Here is a 22,865-nt window from a genome sequence, read left to right as displayed (position 1 = left end):
AACTGTTCCATAATCGTTTACCATCGGGTATCCGTTTACCATTTAATATTTAATTTTTTAAAAATTTTTCAATGTATAATTCAATTTTTGAAAACATAATCTGACTTATCATGTTGTTATAGTTTGAATATATAATTTATAATTATATTATATTATTTTATTTAATATGTTTGATCATGTTAAAATTTAACATCCTAATAGTAGACCTTTTATATAGATGATTTATAATCTTATTACTATAATTCATTATTTTAATTAAACGGTTCATGTACTCTAAACCCGGCATCAAAAACCAAACCTGGCCCTAAACCATAACGGGTTTGAAAATCGAAACCAAAACCGTTTTCAAACCTTATAGGATTGGTTTCCGGGTTTTAAATGAATCGAATATCCTATAGATAGTGCTCGCATCGATTTTTTTACCATTCCTAAGCTACGTTAACATGTATGTGTTTTTTTTTTTCGTTTTAACTAATTAAAATATATAAGAAACACTAAAAAAGGAATGATATATTTTTCATTATGGGTAGGCATCAGGCAATCAGTTGTTGCCTTGTTGGGATATAAATAAAACTACTACAATAATTCCTATTTCAGAAAAAGAAGGAAATTTATTTTTGAAAATTTTTAATCTTATAAGAAATTAGGATCTCCTGCAACAACGACGAACACTTGATCAACTCCAATGGCCGTCGATTGGACCCAGCTACCACCGGAACTCGTTGAGAGAATCTCCAAATCAGTCACAATTCTCCGCGATTACGTCTGTCTCCGAGCAGTCTGTCGCCCATGGCGATCCTCCATTCCTCCAAACCCCAACCACCTCCGCCTTCAGCTGCCTTGGCTCTTGCTGCCACAATCTGACCCCAATCAGTCTCATCGCCCATTCTTTGATCTCTCCACCAATAAATTCTACTCCCTTTACCTCCCTGAAATCTCCCCAACCATGCGGCAATGCGGCTCCTCCCATGGTTGGCTTATCATAGTCGATGATACCCCCGATATATTCATCATCAAGCCGCTCACCCGTGCCAAGATCAATTTGCCTTCATTTCTGACATCCCCCTCTGTCGTGAGCTTTAATCATGCGGATATTGATTCCCAATACAAACTTTATCTCACCCTAGACCACGATTATGTTTACCCGCATAGTTCCAGAGAGACGCGAGATACTTACATCAAGAAAATTGTCTTATCATCGAGTCCTTCCACAGATAACAATTTTACTGCCGTCGCAATTGTGCGTATTCATCTGGGAAGGTTGGCTTATTACAGAAATAATAAAGATCGGTGCTGGAAATTGACTGATGCAGTCAATTACCTGGATATTGTTTGTCATAACGGGTTATTCTATGTCTTGTATCTGCAAGAAAAACATGGAGTTGCAGTGTTCAACATGAGCAAAGGCGATTTAACTAGAGTTTCCCTGGTTATCCTTGAAAGGCCAACGAGTATGGATTTCAGACTAAGTATTGATATCCGTTTAGTTTGCTCTGGAGATGATGTGCTGCTCGTTGTGCAGCATATGGAGCGCGATGTCGAGTATTTTCCAGATCCAAGGGAGAAGAGTCTATGGAAGTCTAAAGTATTATGGATGGAAGTTTTCAGATTTGGTTGGAGAAGGCGGAGGTTGGAGAGAGTGAGAGATTTGGGTGACAGAGCTTTGTTTGTAGGGCAAAACAATGGGTTTTCATTGCTGGCTTCAGATTGTGCAGGATGTATGAAGAACTGCATATACTTCACAGACTATACTAATGAAGGAGAACAATATAGAGACCTTTTTGGGGACTATGAGGTTGGAATTTTCCGGTTATGTGACAAAAGCATTGAATATTTGCCTCGCTGTGGACGTCATTTGTGGCCTCCGCCGATCTGGGTTACTCCCAATCCATGCTAAGGTTGGTGTTTTCCATTGATAGTTTGCAGACTGGTAATGTTATGATATGGCATATTGGTCTTATCTGGTGAATTTGCATTGACTGGGAACGATCTTTGATTAGCTTTATGTACCACCTGACTCTGAGTGGACGGGGTTTACAAACCTCTGCAGTGTCACCATTGATATTTTCGATTTGGGTTGTGGCGGAAAAAAATAAATTGGGAGATACTGAGATACATACATTTTTGTAGTACTTTTTACTGTCGAAAACAAATGAATCCAGTCTGTTTTTATGAGTTTTTTGTATTTGTTCAAGTCTCCAATTTTCAATGTAGTTTACCATTTCACTTCTCTAAGACCTTTAAAATACAAGATTAGTCTCTAAACATTGTTCAGCAGTTGCAGATATACAAACAAATAAGAATTCCAGGAGACCAAGTCCTTCACAGGCAATTCATCAAGCAACTGATTTGCATCCACAACACAACCCATTTCCAGTTCCGTACTTGTCTTGGCCAGGGGCTCTGAGCTTTGGCCCATAGAAATTATGCCTGGAAGGTCTTTTTCAACAAACAGGGGTAAAGCCCAACAGGTTTGCTTTCTGCAGCTATAATATAGCCCAGTAATATATTATTTCTTGGGCCTGCCTTACGATCAGTCAATGACTCAATAAGTCATTAATTAATATAATAATATGGACAGATGTACTTGACTGCACTAGAAAAAGCCCAATGGTTCTAGGCACTAGGCAGCTATATCTCTTCTCGCAGACACACCACCATACCCACAAGACCAAGTGCATCTCCAAGGTTGGGAAGAGAGAGAGATAGAGAAAGAAGCAAAGCAAGCTCTCTCACAGGTTGCAGAAATGTCAGACCTCGATTGACACAAGAGAAATTGAGAGAGAGAGAGAGAGAGAGATTAGGAGAGAAGTAAGCAGAATCATTGAATCAGGGATTACAGTAAGACTTGTAATAATGAACATAGCCTGTTTGAAATAAATAAGCAGCTTTCATAGGGTCTTATATCCTGCCTTTTTAGCAATACTAGTTCTTCAAGAATGGTCGCAGAAAATGCCAAAACTTTCACAACCGTTACTCACCCACGCGTCCTCCAACTCTCTTCTTTAATTCTTGGTTTGCTCAGACTCAATACCCACTTAATTACAATCTCATTTTAGAACAAACCCATCTTCCATTTTTTGTCATCTTGTGTCTCTCTTCAACTCTCTGTTTTTTGCGTGGTTTTCCGAAGGCCTTTGCAATGTCGCCGGCGGGGAGAAACAATGCTATTGATGTGTTGCAGACCAAGCTTTATCCTGCTCCACTTGCTACTCAAGAAGATGTTGTTAAAGACCATGCTCTCTTCTTGGACACCCTAAGGCGCTTTCATTGCCTAATGACAACCAAATTCATGTAAGCATGCCGGTGATTTATTTTGGGTTTTTTTTTTTTGTTTGATTGTTTTATATGTTTGTGCATTGTGCGATTTTTCAAGGATTCCTGTGATTGGAGGGAAGGAGCTAGATTTGCATGTTCTATATGTAGAGGTTACAAAAAGGGGTGGCTATGAAAAGGTATTGGCTTTCAGCTTTCTCTTCTGAAATCTCTTTTAATACTAATTATTGGTTTCATATGATGTAGTACAAGATTTTCTAACAAAAATGTTGTGAATTATATGCAGGTTGTAGCAGACAAGAAATGGAGGGAAGTGGGAGCTGTCTTCAGGTTTTCTCCAACAACAACAAGTGCTTCTTTTGTGTTGAAAAAACACTACTTTAGTCTTCTCTACTTTTACGAGCAGGTCCACTTCTTTAGAATGCAAGGTCCTCTGCAGGCTCCAGCAGGTTTTTTTTCCTTGTCGATTTATTTCTCTAAGAATTTACGATTCACGATTCAAAATTTTGACCAATCGATTCATACAATTCGATTTGGTTTGACAACCTTGTTTATGGGTTTTATTTGTTGCAGTTGCATCTCCTGTTAACAACTCTTCATGCAGACCAGAATGGGCTATAGTGGAATATGCCCCCAAGAAGATAAGAGATGGTCCTCATCCACCAGTTGAAGGTTCATGGATTTTTTCTAATCTTAGTTAATTTGTGCTGATAGATACAGAATAATCTGTGAAGATAATCAGATGAATAGGAAGCACACATCACATATGTTCGATGATTTATGAGTTATGCCTATATATATATACACATGTATCTAATTATGCATTGATATTACTGTTATGGGCTTTCTGTGTGATTCTGATATTCCTGGGGTTTGATTTATCTGTGGATATGGGGTCCCACTACATTTATGATTTATCTCTTATTTCTGATGTGTGGCCATTGTCCTACTTGTATTTCATCACTTCCATGTTTGTTGTATGTGAAATGTAACTTCGTCAGCTCTATCTAAAGGCTTACTTGAACTTCCAAAGTTACATATCAAACATCTTGTACATCGTTAAAATGAAGTATTTAGCTTCCCCTTGTCATGGTTTGAAGTAGAAATTCCAATTGCTATTGAAGTGAGGTAGTTACTTCTCAACCACTTAGCGATTGCGTAGGTGGTTATCTCTCCGGACTTGGGACGTAAAGAATCTCGCCCGAGGTCGGGACTTCGATTCTAAAAAAACAGAGATAGTTACTTCTTAGCATTTGTCCCCCTTTGTGTATAGTCTATGTAATTGCATCTAGAGCCATCAACAGTAGGTATAATTTAACCGTTTTCTGGGTTCTACACAGATTGTAAGAACATTGTAGTATTAGTGGGTGTCGAACACACGTAAAATATTCGACATAGCTGATGGGTGTGAAGTTTTGGCATGCCCATTAGCAGCATTAGGAACATTATGTATATTTGTCTTATTTTTCTACAAATTTCGATATGTCAGGCATCGGCACGATTGATGGGAAGTTTGATTGCGGTTATTTGGTGTCTGTGAAACTGGGTTCTGAGGTTCTCAAGGGAGTGCTCTATCACATAGAGGAGCCAAGCTCTTCTGCTACAATTTCTGAAACTTGTACTGCCATAGTCCCATACACAGGCAAACGCGGGCGTCGTTCTCTTCGGAGGAGGAGAACCAGAAGACTAGAAGATCCCAGCTACCCAAAACCAAACAGGAGTGGTTACAACTTCTTCTTCGCGGAAAAGCATTATAAGCTTAAATCTCTTTATCCAAATAGAGAACGGGAGTTCACCAAAATGATAGGAGCTTCTTGGAGCAGTCTCAGCGCAGAAGAGAGAGTGGTAATTTCAAGACTGAAACTTTTCTTTTAGTTTCTTCTTCTCTACACTGTTTGCATGAAAAACGTTGATCTCAAGCTTTGTGGGTTCTATGGTGAAGGTTTAGCTGAAGCTCATTTTTTGCTTAGCTGGTTCTTTAATGGAGATTTTGTTTCTGTGCAGGTGTATCAGAATATTGGGTTAAAAGACAAGGAAAGATACAGGAGAGAATTGAAGGAGTACAAAGAGAGACTGAAAGCTGCAGAGAGACCATGGAATATAGCAGAGCTGAAGAAATAACTAGAATTTATCTAGTCCCCTCTTACCTCTGCAACATGTTTCAAACTCTTACGTAGCAAAAATGATTTTTTTTTCTTTCCAAATTCCTCTACAATTAGTCAATTACAGATAATGTTTCTCCACTTCTCCATCAATTCTGGCCTCTGGGTATGTGATGCAGAAGCAATCCAAAAGAGGTCCCAACAATGAGCCTGTAAATGTATGCCCATACCATTGGCACAGAACGTTAAAGCCCATAAAATGAAGATACAACACACTGTTGTCTAGTACGGCCCAAAATAAACTATAAGTCCATGGATTTTCGAATTCAATACCCTAGCAGTCCCCACGGTGAGCCCATAATAAGGCCCAAAATATTGTAGTCTTGTAGAGCCCACGAGAAAATGTAGCTCTCCGTTAGAATTTTACACCCAGGCCCCATATAGCTTTCCGAATTCCGAGTTTGATCCGTTGAGTAGTCCAGTAGGGTACTAGTTGTAGACGCCTGAATCTATAGGTGAGCCACCTTCAGTTATGAGAAATGAAGAAGGGTTGAGGATGAAAAATACTTGGTCACCGATGGCATGTCTGCCAAATAAACTCTGACAATCATGTCAGTAATTGGAAATAAACTCAGACAAGGTGAATAAGCTAATAAAATGCAAGGTATGAGATGAAATGTAGTGAACTTGGTTGAAGGCCGGGTGAGAGAAGATTGAAAGCGTTTAGGCTATTTGAGTGACTCAAATAGGTCATGCCCTCCATTGAGGAAATAAGGGGTTATTTAATTATTTATTGTAGAACTCTGGATGACCAACATATTACATAAGCCATGTTAATTCGGGTTATAGAGCTATCGTGAGAAGATGACTTTTGGTGATCGCATGAGTCTAGGAGCGTGATACGACTTGATTAGCTAAAGGGAAGATCGTGCTTGAGCATGCAGCATTGTGTTGGATAGAGGTGCAACTTTTGTCTGTTTTGGTGTGCAGGTTATAGAGATCGTATTTGATTGGTCGAGATCAGAAACGACAATAGTCTGCCTGGCATCATAGGATGGGCAAGTCAGAGTAAAATGGTCATGGGATCAGACGAACTATTAGAGGGGGAGATCATGTGTATGCATGAGCATGATTAGCAATAGCAAAACTAAGTTGAGCTTTTATACTTGAGGTGGGTATCGTTCATACCCGTTGGTAGGGATGTCCATTCGGTTTTCGGTTCAGTTTTTAACCATAACCGAAATGTTTGAATCGATTCGGTTATGATATTTTAGAATCCATAACCAAACCATATATTTCGGATAACCAAACCGAAATAATCATATTTTTCGGATCGGATCGGTTTTCGGTTTTTGAAGAAATTGAAAAAGTATGAATAAATATTAAATAGAGAGAGAAAATAGTCCATGATCGACTTCAACTCTATCTAACAAAGTTTAATAAAAATTTATGATAATGGTAATAAATGTATTATCTCATCACAATTAAAGAAAAATAAATTTACGATATCGAGAGAAATAATATGATAAAGAAAAAAAAAGAAACATACATGAAGATGTCTCCCCACTTTCACTTTAACAATAATCATTCTTAATTTTTATGAATTTTAAAATGATAAAGCTACCATGAGTTTCAACTAATCAATCTTAATTTATAATTTGTGTAATGATTAGGTTAATTGGTATCTAAATTTATAATTTGCTATGAAGATATAATCCGAGTTTTACAAATACTCCTTTGCCTCCCATAGTCTCATATTCCAATATGTAACTTTTATATATATATAATCTAATTTAATATATATTTATATAATATGTATTAATATTATTCGGTTTTTTCGGTTATAACCATAACCGTAACCGAAAATCCATAACCGCAAAAATATCCAAACATTTACTAAAATCATAACCATATCCGAAAATTAAATAACCACGGTTACGGATCGGTTTCTCGATTGCGTATCGGTTGTGGACATCCCTACCCGTTGGTCGCACAAGGGCTTGGTCACCTATGAACTTGGTAGCCAATGGGCTTGGTCGCCCATGGGCCTGCCGAGGCTGGGTTCTAGCAAATAGTGACCCAATCTTTGGTCTTTTACGCTTGTTTTTATCAGTTGTGTTCACTAGATTTCATGTTTACTGAAAAAGTAGGTCAGACCAATTTTTGACTACCACAATTTGTCCCTTATTCTCCGAATCAGATGAAGTGTGGCCCCGAGAGTAGAGTAGTTTGTCCTGTTGAATTGGCACAAAGGTTGGCCAAGACAACAATCCAAATATTAGTTCAGGCAACCTAGATTGGTAGGCCCAAAAAATTTTGTTCAGGCGGCCAAAGTCGACGGGCCTAGAAAGTCGCTCAAGTGACCTCGATGGCGAACTTGGAAAGTTGGTCAGGCACATTTGATGGTGGGCTCAAAAGTATTGCTCAGGCGGCCACGATAGTTTTGCTTAGGCGGGCTTGAAAAGTGTTACTCAGGCGACCATAGTCAACGGACCCGGGAAAGTGTGAGTTGATGAAGCGTATGTTTTGGCGAGCATCGAGCTTCCTGCTAATAAAGAAGAGAGGTCAGTTCGACAAAGGATAATAAAAGTTGGTTTATAATTTGGCGAGTGAATATTTTTATGAAGTCAAAGGACAAAGAGAAGTAAGTTAGCAACATAACTAAGTTTATCAAACTTTGAGCGATAAATGAAGGCGAGCTTAAAACGGCGAGTCACTTCGACCCCATGAACATTAAAGTGTACTTGTCCAAAATGACTCGTTGATTACTCTGAAGACGTTGTTATAATTGTTGTGTGTTTCAAAAAAAGGCATAATTGTGTGCCTAAGTGATGCGTCGTGGGCCAAGCATTATGAAACGGCTCAATGTGAGTTTGAAGAGACATGTTAAAACATTTCAATTTTCATGAGATTTTATTTTTCACATTGTCAATCCTCACGATCATAATTTGATTTTTACGTCACGTTACGGGTTTGATTGCCCAAAATATAAAAAATATGCCCATATGAATATATTGAAACAATTTTACACTTAGAATTCTCAAGTAAGTTTGAACGTTTGCGAATTGAATGTTCGAATTCGACTTATCAACTATATTTCAATCACAAAAGTTATACTATTACTCAAAAGAACAACTTTACTGAAATTATCAACAAACAAAACATAAATGCATATTTATTTGATGGGAGACCACTGTTACGTACTATAAGTAGATAATATTTTTAATGCAAATAAATTGACACGTTATTTGTGGTTTTCATTTCTCAATCACTATACTTTTAAAATATTAAAAGAAAATCAAAACTTTGTCGAGAATATCTTTGCCAGCCAACGCGAAAGTGAAAACGGTCCCACGGTGGTGCCCATGCATTCTCCTCTCACTCACTATATAATAATCACAATATTGCACTTCAAAATATACAAAGATACAGCGCTGGCTTAGTTTCAATTCTTTAATCTACTCTCCATTAATATTCCGTCCTTGTTTCGACCTCCATGGATTTACAGGCAGTCCTGGATGCGCCGGGAGTGAGGGGCAAAACGGTCACAGAAATACCTAAAGATGGTTTGACTGGTTTCATTCAGTCCATCATTTCCAACAAATCAAGAGAATCACAAGAAGAACCATTTTACGTGCTTGATTTAGGGGTTGTCATGGCTCTCTTGGAGAAATGGGCCCACAGTCTCCCCATGGCCCAACCCTTCTATGCCGTCAAATGCAATTCAAACCCTGCTCTACTTGGAGCCCTTGCAACTCTCGGAGCCTCCTTTGACTGTGCAAGTCGGGTCGAGATTGAATCTATTTTGTCACTCGGAGTTTCCTCGGATAGGATCATTTACGCGAATCCATGCAAAGCGGAGTCTCACATCAGGTATGCTGCTAGGGTTGGTGTTAATTTGACCACGTTTGACTCAAAACACGAAATCGAGAAGATCCGAAAGTGGAACCCGAATTGCACTTTATTGTTACGGATCAAACCTCCCAATGAAGACGGAGCCAAGTTCCAGTTGGGTGCTAAATATGGCGCTCTGGAGGAGGAAGTAGAGCCGCTCCTCAAAGCGGCTCATAATGCATGCCTTAAAGTCGCAGGTAAGGGTAAAATTGTAAAAAGATCGTTTTTTAATTTTATATATGACATAAATGTAATTGATCGATCGATTATTTCACTTTTTTCGTTCTTTACTAAATCTTTTTAAAACATAACTGACCAATCCGTTTGATTATTCAGTTTAGCTTTTAACCGTCCTAGTCGCAGGTGTTTCTTTCCATATTGGGAGCGCAGCAACGAGGTCGGGTCCTTACCGTTTAGCCATTGAGGCTGCTAAAACGGCTTTTGAAATCGCAGCTCAGCTCGGGATGCCTAAAATGCATATCCTTAACATTGGCGGCGGCTTCATGGCTGGGAACTTTGATGAAGCCGCTTCCACCATAAAAGAAGCTCTCCTCACTTATTTTCCCGAAAAAGAAGAAGGAGATTTAACCGTCATTGCTGAGCCTGGACGCTACTTTGCTGAGTCGGCTTCCGCTCTGGCTACAAGCATTATCGGGAAGCGGATTCGGGGCAATTTAAGGGAGTACTGGATCGGTGATGGTATCCACGGGTCCATGAACCGTATTGTGCAACATTACGGCTCTATCATGTGCAGTCCTCTTGCAGTTGAGTCGAATCGGAAGAACATAACATGTAAGGGAGAGAAAACGTACAATTCAACAGTTTTTGGACCCACGTGCGATGCGGATGACACTATTTTCAGAAGCTACCTACTACCTGAACTAGAGGTTAATGACTGGCTTGTCTTCCCCAATATGGGTGCTTACACGGCTGTTGCTGGATCTAACTTCAATGGGTTTAAGACTGCAGCCATTCCGACTAACCTTGCTTACTCGGGTTCTTATAGTAAACCCTAGCTAGTTCGTTTGTTGTTGTCAAATTACCTTCTTTTTTCGTAATTAATATTGATCTTATCCTTTTGGCTAAGATATGATTCCCTTTGATAGTTTGGAGTTGTTCGAACTTTATGTATGGACGAACTTATCACGTTTTTGTCCAATTTCGAATAAAACTCAGTCATTTGCCATCATATTTGTGCAAAACTTTCTATGGAGTCTAAACTAGCATGTTTCATAAACCCATAGCCAAATCTCTCATAGACCGGTCTTTCATTGTTCTGAGCTTAATTGGTTTGCTTATAACAAAACTTTGGTTGCTCATTAACATTGAAGCTCATCATTAACCTTATGATATAATTATTTTTAAAATTTAAGAAAGTCAAATTGAAGCCCAATGAATAATCTTTAAAATCATATTATCATATGTTTAAAAATTACGAGGTTGATGATAAAGAGAAGGCTAATTCATGAATTACAGACATATGTATGCCTACATATACAAGAACATCACATTAATGTACAACAACATGGTATATTTATATATATATATATATATATATATATATATATATATATAAGACCATTACATTAATGTAATACAACAACATGGGCTATCTGTAACCATATGCATGAGCTATCAATAAATATAAAGATGGACCATGTATAGAAAAGATGTTGGCTCCATGTTATAATGTTTGTTGGGATTAGATGCAGTATTAATAACCCAACAAAAATCACTTTTTGATATAAAGTCTACCTCATAAATTAGAATGACTTCCATTGCTTGTCATAGATATTTTTTATCATAGTTTTTTCACCATATTTTAGCGAACGACACCTCAACGGAGTGAATTAAGGTATATATTCGAATTGGGTGGTATCTATAAGTATTCGAACTACAATTATTGAAAAGTCAAGGTGAATCACTAGCAACATGCAAGACAAGCAATCAAATGACAATCAAAAATACCTTGGCACAAGTGGGGTGCTGATTAAAGAGGTTTCGACGGTCAAGTCAATAACGTTAGAAAGCCAAATAGAGAGATACAATCGATACATATGTGATGGTTGTGATTATGGAGGGCGGCGCGGCGGAGACTCGGAGAGAGTAGTTAAGAAGATAATGGAGAGAAAGAGTGTGACACAAGTTTCAAGAGAATAAATGGTAGTGACCTCACGCGATGCAAAGTCATGTCTCAAAGATGACCTGATTTGAGAGTAATGTGTGTTAGAAAGAATGGGCTGACATGATTGGAGCAGTCTCAGCGCAGAAGAGAGAATGGTAATTTCAAGGCTAGCTGAAACTTTTCTTTTGGTTTCTTTTTCTCTACACTGTGTGCATGAAAACCATTGATCTCAAGCTTTGTGGGTTTTATGGTGAAGTTTAGCTGAAGCTCATTTTTTGCTTAGCTGGTTCTTTAATGGAGATTTTGTTTCTGTGCAGGTGTATCAGAATATTGGGTTAAAAGACAAGGAAAGATACAGGAGAGAATTGAAGGAGCACAAAGAGAGACTGAAAGCTGCAGAGAGACCATGGAATATAGCAGAGCTGAAGAAATAATTAGAATTTATCTAGTCCCCCTCTTACCTCTGCAACATGTTTCAAACTCTTACGTAGCACAAATGAATTATTTTTTTCTTTCCAAATTCCTCTACAATTAGTCAATTACAGATAATGTTTCTCCACTTCTCCATCAATTCTGGCCTCTGGGTATGTGATGCAGAAGCAATCCAAGAGAGGTCCCAACAATGAGCCTGTAAATGTATGCCCATACCATTGGCCCAGAACGTTAAAGCCCATAAAACGAAGATACAAGATACTGTTGTCTAGTACAGCCCAAAATAAAATATAAGGCCATGGATTTTCCAATTCGATCCCCTAGCAGTCCCCACCGTGAGCCCATAATAAGGCCCAAAATATTGGAGTCTTGTAGAGCCCACGAGAAAATGTAGCTCTCCGTTAGAATTTTACACCCAGGCCCCATATAGCTTTCCGAATTCCGAGTTTGATCCGTTGAGTAGTCCAGTAGGGTACTAGTTGTAGACGCCTGAATCTATAGGTGAGCCACCTTCAGTTATGAGAAATGAAGAAGGGTTGAGGATGAAAAATACTTGGTCACCGATGGCATGTCTGCCAAATAAACTCTGACAATCATGTCAGTAATTGGAAATAAACTCAGACAAGGTGAATAAGCTAGTAAAATGCAAGGTATGAGATGAAATGTAGTGAACTTGGTTGAAGGCCGGGTGAGAGAAGATTGAAAGCGTTTAGGCTATTTGAGTGACTCAAATAGGTCATGCCCTCCATTGAGGAAATAAGGGGTTATTTAATTATTTATTGTAGAACTCTGGATGACCAACATATTACATAAGCCATGTTAATTCGGGTTATAGAGCTATCGTGAGAAGATGACTTTTGGTGATCGCATGAGTCTAGGAGCGTGATACGACTTGATTAGCTAAAGGGAAGATCGTGCTTGAGCATGCAGCATTGTGTTGGATAGAGGTGCAACTTTTGTCTGTTTTGGTGTGCAGGTTATAGAGATCGTATTTGATTGGTCGAGATCAGAAACGACAATAGTCTGCCTGGCATCATAGGATGGGCAAGTCAGAGTAAAATGGTCATGGGATCAGACGAACTATTAGAGGGGGAGATCATGTGTATGCATGAGCATGATTAGCAATAGCAAAACTAAGTTGAGCTTTTATACTTGAGGTGGGTATCGTTCATACCCGTTGGTAGGGATGTCCATTCGGTTTTCGGTTCAGTTTTTAACCATAACCGAAATGTTTGAATCGATTCGGTTATGACATTTTAGAATCCATAACCAAACCATATATTTCGGATAACCAAACCGAAATAATCATATTTTTCGGATCGGATCGGTTTTCGGTTTTTGAAGAAATTGAAAAAGTATGAATAAATATTAAATAGAGAGAGAAAATAGTCCATGATCGACTTCAACTCTATCTAACAAAGTTTAATAAAAATTTATGATAATGGTAATAAATGTATTATCTCATCACAATTAAAGAAAAATAAATTTACGATATCGAGAGAAATAATATGATAAAGAAAAAAAAAGAAACATACATGAAGATGTCTCCCCACTTTCACTTTAACAATAATCATTCTTAATTTTTATGAATTTTAAAATGATAAAGCTACCATGAGTTTCAACTAATCAATCTTAATTTATAATTTGTGTAATGATTAGGTTAATTGGTATCTAAATTTATAATTTGCTATGAAGATATAATCCGAGTTTTACAAATACTCCTTTGCCTCCCTTAGTCTCATATTCCAATATGTAACTTTTATATATATATAATCTAATTTAATATATATTTATATAATATGTATTAATATTATTCGGTTTTTTCGGTTATAACCATAATCGTAACCGAAAATCCATAACCGCAAAAATATCCAAACATTTACTAAAATCATAACCATATCCGAAAATTAAATAACCACGGTTACGGATCGGTTTCTCGATTGCGTATCGGTTGTGGACATCCCTACCCGTTGGTCGCACAAGGGCTTGGTCACCTATGAACTTGGTAGCCAATGGGCTTGGTCGCCCATGGGCCTGCCGAGGCTGGGTTCTAGCAAATAGTGACCCAATCTTTGGTCTTTTACGCTTGTTTTTATCAGTTGTGTTCACTAGATTTCATGTTTACTGAAAAAGTAGGTCAGACCAATTTTTGACTACCACAATTTGTCCCTTATTCTCCGAATCAGATGAAGTGTGGCCCCGAGAGTAGAGTAGTTTGTCCTGTTGAATTGGCACAAAGGTTGGCCAAGACAACAATCCAAATATTAGTTCAGGCAACCTAGATTGGTAGGCCCAAAAAATTTTGTTCAGGCGGCCAAAGTCGACGGGCCTAGAAAGTCGCTCAAGTGACCTCGATGGCGAACTTGGAAAGTTGGTCAGGCACATTTGATGGTGGGCTCAAAAGTATTGCTCAGGCGGCCACGATAGTTTTGCTTAGGCGGGCTTGAAAAGTGTTACTCAGGCGACCATAGTCAACGGACCCGGGAAAGTGTGAGTTGATGAAGCGTATGTTTTGGCGAGCATCGAGCTTCCTGCTAATAAAGAAGAGAGGTCAGTTCGACAAAGGATAATAAAAGTTGGTTTATAATTTGGCGAGTGAATATTTTTATGAAGTCAAAGGACAAAGAGAAGTAAGTTAGCAACATAACTAAGTTTATCAAACTTTGAGCGATAAATGAAGGCGAGCTTAAAACGGCGAGTCACTTCGACCCCATGAACATTAAAGTGTACTTGTCCAAAATGACTCGTTGATTACTCTGAAGACGTTGTTATAATTGTTGTGTGTTTCAAAAAAAGGCATAATTGTGTGCCTAAGTGATGCGTCGTGGGCCAAGCATTATGAAACGGCTCAATGTGAGTTTGAAGAGACGTGTTAAAACATTTCAATTTTCATGAGATTTTATTTTTCACATTGTCAATCCTCACGATCATAATTTGATTTTTACGTCACGTTACGGGTTTGATTGCCCAAAATATAAAAAATATGCCCATATGAATATATTGAAACAATTTTACACTTAGAATTCTCAAGTAAGTTTGAACGTTTGCGAATTGAATGTTCGAATTCGACTTATCAACTATATTTCAATCACAAAAGTTATACTATTACTCAAAAGAACAACTTTACTGAAATTATCAACAAACAAAACATAAATGCATATTTATTTGATGGGAGACCACTGTTACGTACTATAAGTAGATAATATTTTTAATGCAAATAAATTGACACGTTATTTGTGGTTTTCATTTCTCAATCACTATACTTTTAAAATATTAAAAGAAAATCAAAACTTTGTCGAGAATATCTTTGCCAGCCAACGCGAAAGTGAAAACGGTCCCACGGTGGTGCCCATGCATTCTCCTCTCACTCACTATATAATAATCACAATATTGCACTTCAAAATATACAAAGATACAGCGCTGGCTTAGTTTCAATTCTTTAATCTACTCTCCATTAATATTCCGTCCTTGTTTCGACCTCCATGGATTTACAGGCAGTCCTGGATGCGCCGGGAGTGAGGGGCAAAACGGTCACAGAAATACCTAAAGATGGTTTGACTGGTTTCATTCAGTCCATCATTTCCAACAAATCAAGAGAATCACAAGAAGAACCATTTTACGTGCTTGATTTAGGGGTTGTCATGGCTCTCTTGGAGAAATGGGCCCACAGTCTCCCCATGGCCCAACCCTTCTATGCCGTCAAATGCAATTCAAACCCTGCTCTACTTGGAGCCCTTGCAACTCTCGGAGCCTCCTTTGACTGTGCAAGTCGGGTCGAGATTGAATCTATTTTGTCACTCGGAGTTTCCTCGGATAGGATCATTTACGCGAATCCATGCAAAGCGGAGTCTCACATCAGGTATGCTGCTAGGGTTGGTGTTAATTTGACCACGTTTGACTCAAAACACGAAATCGAGAAGATCCGAAAGTGGAACCCGAATTGCACTTTATTGTTACGGATCAAACCTCCCAATGAAGACGGAGCCAAGTTCCAGTTGGGTGCTAAATATGGCGCTCTGGAGGAGGAAGTAGAGCCGCTCCTCAAAGCGGCTCATAATGCATGCCTTAAAGTCGCAGGTAAGGGTAAAATTGTAAAAAGATCGTTTTTTAATTTTATATATGACATAAATGTAATTGATCGATCGATTATTTCACTTTTTTCGTTCTTTACTAAATCTTTTTAAAACATAACTGACCAATCCGTTTGATTATTCAGTTTAGCTTTTAACCGTCCTAGTCGCAGGTGTTTCTTTCCATATTGGGAGCGCAGCAACGAGGTCGGGTCCTTACCGTTTAGCCATTGAGGCTGCTAAAACGGCTTTTGAAATCGCAGCTCAGCTCGGGATGCCTAAAATGCATATCCTTAACATTGGCGGCGGCTTCATGGCTGGGAACTTTGATGAAGCCGCTTCCACCATAAAAGAAGCTCTCCTCACTTATTTTCCCGAAAAAGAAGAAGGAGATTTAACCGTCATTGCTGAGCCTGGACGCTACTTTGCTGAGTCGGCTTCCGCTCTGGCTACAAGCATTATCGGGAAGCGGATTCGGGGCAATTTAAGGGAGTACTGGATCGGTGATGGTATCCACGGGTCCATGAACCGTATTGTGCAACATTACGGCTCTATCATGTGCAGTCCTCTTGCAGTTGAGTCGAATCGGAAGAACATAACATGTAAGGGAGAGAAAACGTACAATTCAACAGTTTTTGGACCCACGTGCGATGCGGATGACACTATTTTCAGAAGCTACCTACTACCTGAACTAGAGGTTAATGACTGGCTTGTCTTCCCCAATATGGGTGCTTACACGGCTGTTGCTGGATCTAACTTCAATGGGTTTAAGACTGCAGCCATTCCGACTAACCTTGCTTACTCGGGTTCTTATAGTAAACCCTAGCTAGTTCGTTTGTTGTTGTCAAATTACCTTCTTTTTTCGTAATTAATATTGATCTTATCCTTTTGGCTAAGATATGATTCCCTTTGATAGTTTGGAGTTGTTCGAACTTTATGTATGGACGAACTTATCACGTTTTTGTCCAATTTCGAATAAAACTCAGTCATTTGCCATCATATTTGTGCAAAACTTTCTATGGAGTCTAAACTAGCATGTTTCATAAACCCATAGCCAAATCTCTCATAGACCGGTCTTTCATTGTTCTGAGCTTAATTGGTTTGCTTATAACAAAACTTTGGTTGCTCATTAACATTGAAGCTCATCATTAACCTTATGATATAATTATTTTTAAAATTTAAGAAAGTCAAATTGAAGCCCAATGAATAATCTTTAAAATCATATTATCATATGTTTAAAAATTACGAGGTTGATGATAAAGAGAAGGCTAATTCATGAATTACAGACATATGTATGCCTACATATACAAGAACATCACATTAATGTACAACAACATGGTATATTTATATATATATATATATATATATATATATATATATATAAGACCATTACATTAATGTAATACAACAACATGGGCTATCTGTAACCATATGCATGAGCTATCAATAAATATAAAGATGGACCATGTATAGAAAAGATGTTGGCTCCATGTTATAATGTTTGTTGGGATTAGATGCAGTATTAATAACCCAACAAAAATCACTTTTTGATATAAAGTCTACCTCATAAATTAGAATGACTTCCATTGCTTGTCATAGATATTTTTTATCATAGTTTTTTCACCATATTTTAGCGAACGACACCTCAACGGAGTGAATTAAGGTATATATTCGAATTGGGTGGTATCTATAAGTATTCGAACTACAATTATTGAAAAGTCAAGGTGAATCACTAGCAACATGCAAGACAAGCAATCAAATGACAATCAAAAATACCTTGGCACAAGTGGGGTGCTGATTAAAGAGGTTTCGACGGTCAAGTCAATAACGTTAGAAAGCCAAATAGAGAGATACAATCGATACATATGTGATGGTTGTGATTATGGAGGGCGGCGCGGCGGAGACTCGGAGAGAGTAGTTAAGAAGATAATGGAGAGAAAGAGTGTGACACAAGTTTCAAGAGAATAAATGGTAGTGACCTCACGCGATGCAAAGTCATGTCTCAAAGATGACCTGATTTGAGAGTAATGTGTGTTAGAAAGAATGGGCTGACATGATTGGAGCAGTCTCAGCGCAGAAGAGAGAATGGTAATTTCAAGGCTAGCTGAAACTTTTCTTTTGGTTTCTTTTTCTCTACACTGTGTGCATGAAAACCATTGATCTCAAGCTTTGTGGGTTTTATGGTGAAGTTTAGCTGAAGCTCATTTTTTGCTTAGCTGGTTCTTTAATGGAGATTTTGTTTCTGTGCAGGTGTATCAGAATATTGGGTTAAAAGACAAGGAAAGATACAGGAGAGAATTGAAGGAGCACAAAGAGAGACTGAAAGCTGCAGAGAGACCATGGAATATAGCAGAGCTGAAGAAATAATTAGAATTTATCTAGTCCCCCTCTTACCTCTGCAACATGTTTCAAACTCTTACGTAGCACAAATGAATTATTTTTTTCTTTCCAAATTCCTCTACAATTAGTCAATTACAGATAATGTTTCTCCACTTCTCCATCAATTCTGGCCTCTGGGTATGTGATGCAGAAGCAATCCAAGAGAGGTCCCAACAATGAGCCTGTAAATGTATGCCCATACCATTGGCCCAGAACGTTAAAGCCCATAAAATGAAGATACAAGATACTGTTGTCTAGTACAGCCCAAAATAAAATATAAGGCCATGGATTTTCCAATTCGATCCCCTAGCAGTCCCCACCGTGAGCCCATAATAAGGCCCAAAATATTGGAGTCTTGTAGAGCCCACGAGAAAATGTAGCTCTCCGTTAGAATTTTACACCCAGGCCCCATATAGCTTTCCGAATTCCGAGTTTGATCCGTTGAGTAGTCCAGTAGGGTACTAGTTGTAGACGCCTGAATCTATAGGTGAGCCACCTTCAGTTATGAGAAATGAAGAAGGGTTGAGGATGAAAAATACTTGGTCACCGATGGCATGTCTGCCAAATAAACTCTGACAATCACGTCAGTAATTGGAAATAAACTCAGACAATGTGAATAAGCTAGTAAAATGCAAGGTATGAGATGAAATGTAGTGAACTTGGTTGAAGGCCGGGTGAGAGAAGATTGAAAGCGTTTAGGCTATTTGAGTGACTCAAATAGGTCATGCCCTCCATTGAGGAAATAAGGGGTTATTTAATTATTTATGGTAGAACTCTGGATGACCAACAGATTACATAAGCCACGTTAATTCGGGTTATAGAGCTATCGTGAGAAGATGGTTTTTGGTGATCGCGTGAGTCAGGGAGCGTGATACGACTTGATTAGCTAAAGGGAATATCGTGCTTGAGCATGCAGCATTGTGTTGGATAAAGGAGCAGCTTTTGTATGTTTTGGTGTGCAGGTTATAGAGATCGTATTTGATTGGTCGGGATCAGAAACGACAATAGTCTGCCTGGCATCATAGGATGGGCAAGTCAGAGTAAAACGGTCATGGGATCATAGGTGGGTATCGTTCATACCCGTTGGTAGGGATGTCCATTCGGTTTTCGGTTCAGTTTTTAACCATAACCGAAATGTCAGAATCGATTCGGTTATGATATTTTAGAATTTATAACCAAACCATATATTTCGGATAACCAAACCGAAATAATCATATTTTTCGGATCAGATCGGTTTTCGGTTTTTGAAGAAATTGAAAAAGTATGAATAAATCTTAAATAGAGTGAGAAAATAGCCTATGATCGACTCCAACTCCATCTAACAAAGTTTAATAAAAATTTATAATAACGATAATAATTGTATTATCTCATCACAATTAAAGAAAAATAAATTTACAATACTGAGAGAAATAATATGATAAAGGAAAAAAAAATACATGAAGATGTCTCCCCACTTTCACTTTAACAATAATCATTTTTAATTTATATGAATTTTGAAATGATAAAGCTACCATGAGTTTCAACTAATCAATCTTAATTTAGAATTTGTTTAATGATTAGGTTAATTGGTATCTAAAATTATAATTTGCTATGAAGATATAATCAGAGTTTTACAAATACTACTTTGTCTCTCATAGTCTCATATTCCAAAATGTAACTTATATATATAAAATCTAATTTAATATATATTTATATAATATATATTAATATTATTCGGTTTTTTGGTTATAACCATAACCATAACCGAAAAATCATATCCGAAAATCAAATAACCACGGTTACGGATCGGTTTCTCGATTGCGTATCGGTTACGGACACCCTACCCGTTGGTCGCCCAAGGGCTTGGTCACCTATGAACTTGGTAGCCAATGGGCTTGGTTGTCCAAGAGTTTGGTCGCCCATGGGCCTGTCAAGGCTGGGTTCTGGCAAATAGTGACCCAATCTTGGGTTTTGTATGCATGTTTTTATCAGTTGTGTTCACTAGATTTCATGTTTACTGGAAAAGTAGGCAAGACCAATTTTTGGCCACCAAAGTTTGTCTCCTATTCTCCGAGTCAGACGAAGTGTGGCCCTGAAAGACGAGAGTAGAGTAGTTTGTCCTGATGAATTGGCACAGAGGTTGGCCAAGACAACAATCCAAATATTAGTTCAGGCAACCTAGATTGGCAGGCCCAAATTTTTTTGTTTAGGCGGCCAAAGTCGACGGGCCTAGAAAGTCGCCCAAGTGACCTCGATGGCGAACTTGGAAAGTTGCTCAGGCACATTTGATGGTGGGCTGAAAAGTTTTGCACAGGCGGCCACCATAAAGTTTTGCTTAGGCGGGCTTGGAAAGTTTTACTCAAGCCCGCCTAAGACAACGGACCTGGGAAAGTGTGAGTTGATGAAGCGTATGTTTTGGCGAGCATCGAGCTTCCTGCTAATAAAGAAGAGAGGTCAGTTCGACAAAGGATAATAAAAGTTGGTTTGTAATTTGGCGAGTGAAGATTTTTCTGAAGTCAAAGAGAAGTAAGTTAGCAACATAACTAAGTTTATCAAAATTTGAGCGATAAATGAAGGCGAGCTTAAAACCGCTGAGTCACCTCGATCCCATGAACATTAAAGTGTACTTGTGTCTGTTTGGCACGGCGGTTCCCAGAGCGGGACTGCTTTGCGGAACTGCTGTACCAAACAGCACAGCTCCGTTGGGCGTTACTGCCCTAAAAACAATGCGATAACGCTCCAGTTGAAAAAGCTCTAGGAGTGTGTTTGGAAATAGTTTCCTTTCTTAGTTTTCAAAAAGCATTTTGAAACAAGTTTTGAAAACAAATTTTGGTTTCAATTTTTGGCCCAATTTGTTGTCATTAAGGCCTATTATTGTTACCCAAAGCCCGTTCTCAAAAGGCCCATTATTGTTGAAACCATAAGATTCAAATACAGAGATATGAGTCATTTTGACCCGGTTCAAGTCAATGCCGGATCTCCGGCTTCCGGTGACCGTTGTGACCGGTCAAGGCATGGAATGTGTAGTGCTCTGACCGAACAACCTTTCTGGTGTGGTGGTGATCATTGATGACTCAAATAACGTCCGGATCGGGCTTTTGAAGCTACGGTGGGTCTTGACCTTACGAGGGAATTTCCGGCGAGCATGGTCACTTTTAACGGCTGGTCTTGGTCGGAGATGGATGGTGGAAGTCCAGAGCTTCATTTCGGTGGTCCGGTGCTCCAAATCGGTGACCGGATGGTGATGTGCCATGGGAAGGTGGTGGTGCACGGGGGGAGAGAGGAGAGGAGGAGAGAGGAGAGATGATGAAGATGATTGTATTTACAAAATTGCCATTGGTCTTTGACTTATTGACCAAAATTTTGCAAAACTTGATTTAATTGTTTTGGTTTTTTGCTTTTTAAAAACTAAAAGTAGTTTTCAATTTTTTGAAAACAAGATGGTAAAAACATGTGCCAAACAAATTTTCATACACATTTTTGTTTTTGAAAACAGAAAACTGTTTTCAAAACTACAACCAAACACACTCTCTAATTTGAAGCTTTTTCAACAGCGGTTTTGGGTTTTTTTTAATTTTTAATATGGGACCCATGTGGATCCCACATGTTAAAAATTACTTTTTTATTTAAAAATGATGGGACCCACCTGTATTATATTTAAATAATATTTATATAAATTAAATTAAATTCTTAATAACATACAAAATGTACTATTAAATTAAATTCTTAATAACATATTTATATAATTAAATTAAATTCTTAATAACATACAAAATTCTTAATAATATTTTATATTTATTAATTTATAATTATCTATAAGAAATTATATTTATTCATATTATATGTTTATATTAAATATATTATATTACAATTTTTACCTAAAATAATTATAATTTTTACCTAATAAACTATACTTATAAATTAATAATAATACAACTAAATATATTTTACCTAACTCATTCCATAACTTATAAACTACAAACAGCTTTCAGTTCACCAAACACCTTACAGCTTATTTTAGAGCTTTAAGCTCAGCTTTTTTTTCCACAATTTAACAGTTAGCGTTGAAAATCAACACAACCGCTCTATCAAATGGAGTCTTTTGTCTAAAACGACTCGTTGATTACTCTGAAGACGTTGTTATAATTGTTGTGTGTTTTAAAAAGAAGGCATAATTGTCTGCCTACGTGACGCGTGGTGGGCCAAACATTATGAAACGGTTGAATGGGGGTTTAAAGAGACGTGTTAAAACATTTCAATTTTCATGAGATTTTATTTTTCACATTGTCAATCCTGACGATCATAATTTGATTTTTACGCCACGTTATGGGTTTGATTGCCCAAAATATATAAAATATGCCCATATGAATATATTGAAACAATTTTACACTTAGAATTCTCAAGTTTGAACGTTTGCGAATTGAATGTTCGAATTGGACTTGTCAACTATATTTCAGTCACAAAAGTTATACCATTACTCAAAAGAACAACTTTACTGAAATTTTCAACAAACAAAACATAAATGCATATTTATTTGATGGGAGACCACTGTTACGTACTATAGGTAGATAATATTTTTAATGCAAATAAATTAACACGTTATTCATG

General features: G+C 37.9%; 4 protein-coding genes across 4 annotated transcripts; all 4 read left to right on the top strand.

Annotated features, from left to right (window-relative positions):
* Positions 1-538: 538 nt before the first annotated feature.
* On the top strand, positions 539-2,398 carry LOC120009076 (putative F-box protein At1g65770). The gene is made up of 2 exons (XM_038859527.1): positions 539-1,898; positions 2,279-2,398. Exon 1 carries the CDS (start codon positions 686-688, stop codon positions 1,895-1,897), a length of 1,212 nt encoding a protein of 403 aa, XP_038715455.1. The 5' UTR covers positions 539-685; the 3' UTR covers position 1,898; positions 2,279-2,398.
* Positions 2,286-5,442, top strand: LOC120009077 (high mobility group B protein 9). The gene is made up of 7 exons (XM_038859528.1): positions 2,286-2,471; positions 3,134-3,294; positions 3,377-3,455; positions 3,563-3,725; positions 3,850-3,948; positions 4,766-5,121; positions 5,281-5,442. Exons 1-7 carry the CDS (start codon positions 2,427-2,429, stop codon positions 5,395-5,397), a joined length of 1,020 nt encoding a protein of 339 aa, XP_038715456.1. The 5' UTR covers positions 2,286-2,426; the 3' UTR covers positions 5,398-5,442.
* A 3,423-nt stretch (positions 5,443-8,865) lies between these two features.
* LOC120008842 (ornithine decarboxylase-like) lies at positions 8,866-10,288 on the top strand (the record flags this gene model as incomplete). Its single annotated transcript, XM_038859201.1, has 2 exons — positions 8,866-9,469; positions 9,636-10,288. Coding segments are annotated over 2 exons (1,257 nt in total), but the record flags the coding sequence as incomplete, so codon positions are not given.
* A 5,014-nt stretch (positions 10,289-15,302) lies between these two features.
* LOC120008841 (ornithine decarboxylase-like) lies at positions 15,303-16,725 on the top strand (the record flags this gene model as incomplete). Its single annotated transcript, XM_038859199.1, has 2 exons — positions 15,303-15,906; positions 16,073-16,725. Coding segments are annotated over 2 exons (1,257 nt in total), but the record flags the coding sequence as incomplete, so codon positions are not given.
* Between the last annotated feature and the right edge of the window lie 6,140 nt (positions 16,726-22,865).

The sequence above is a fragment of the Tripterygium wilfordii genome, chromosome 11 (genome assembly GCF_013401445.1).
Source record: "Tripterygium wilfordii isolate XIE 37 chromosome 11, ASM1340144v1, whole genome shotgun sequence".
Lineage (NCBI taxonomy): Eukaryota > Viridiplantae > Streptophyta > Magnoliopsida > Celastrales > Celastraceae > Tripterygium > Tripterygium wilfordii.
Note: the sequence above shows the minus strand (reverse complement) of the source record. Positions and strands in the feature narration are given on the sequence as shown.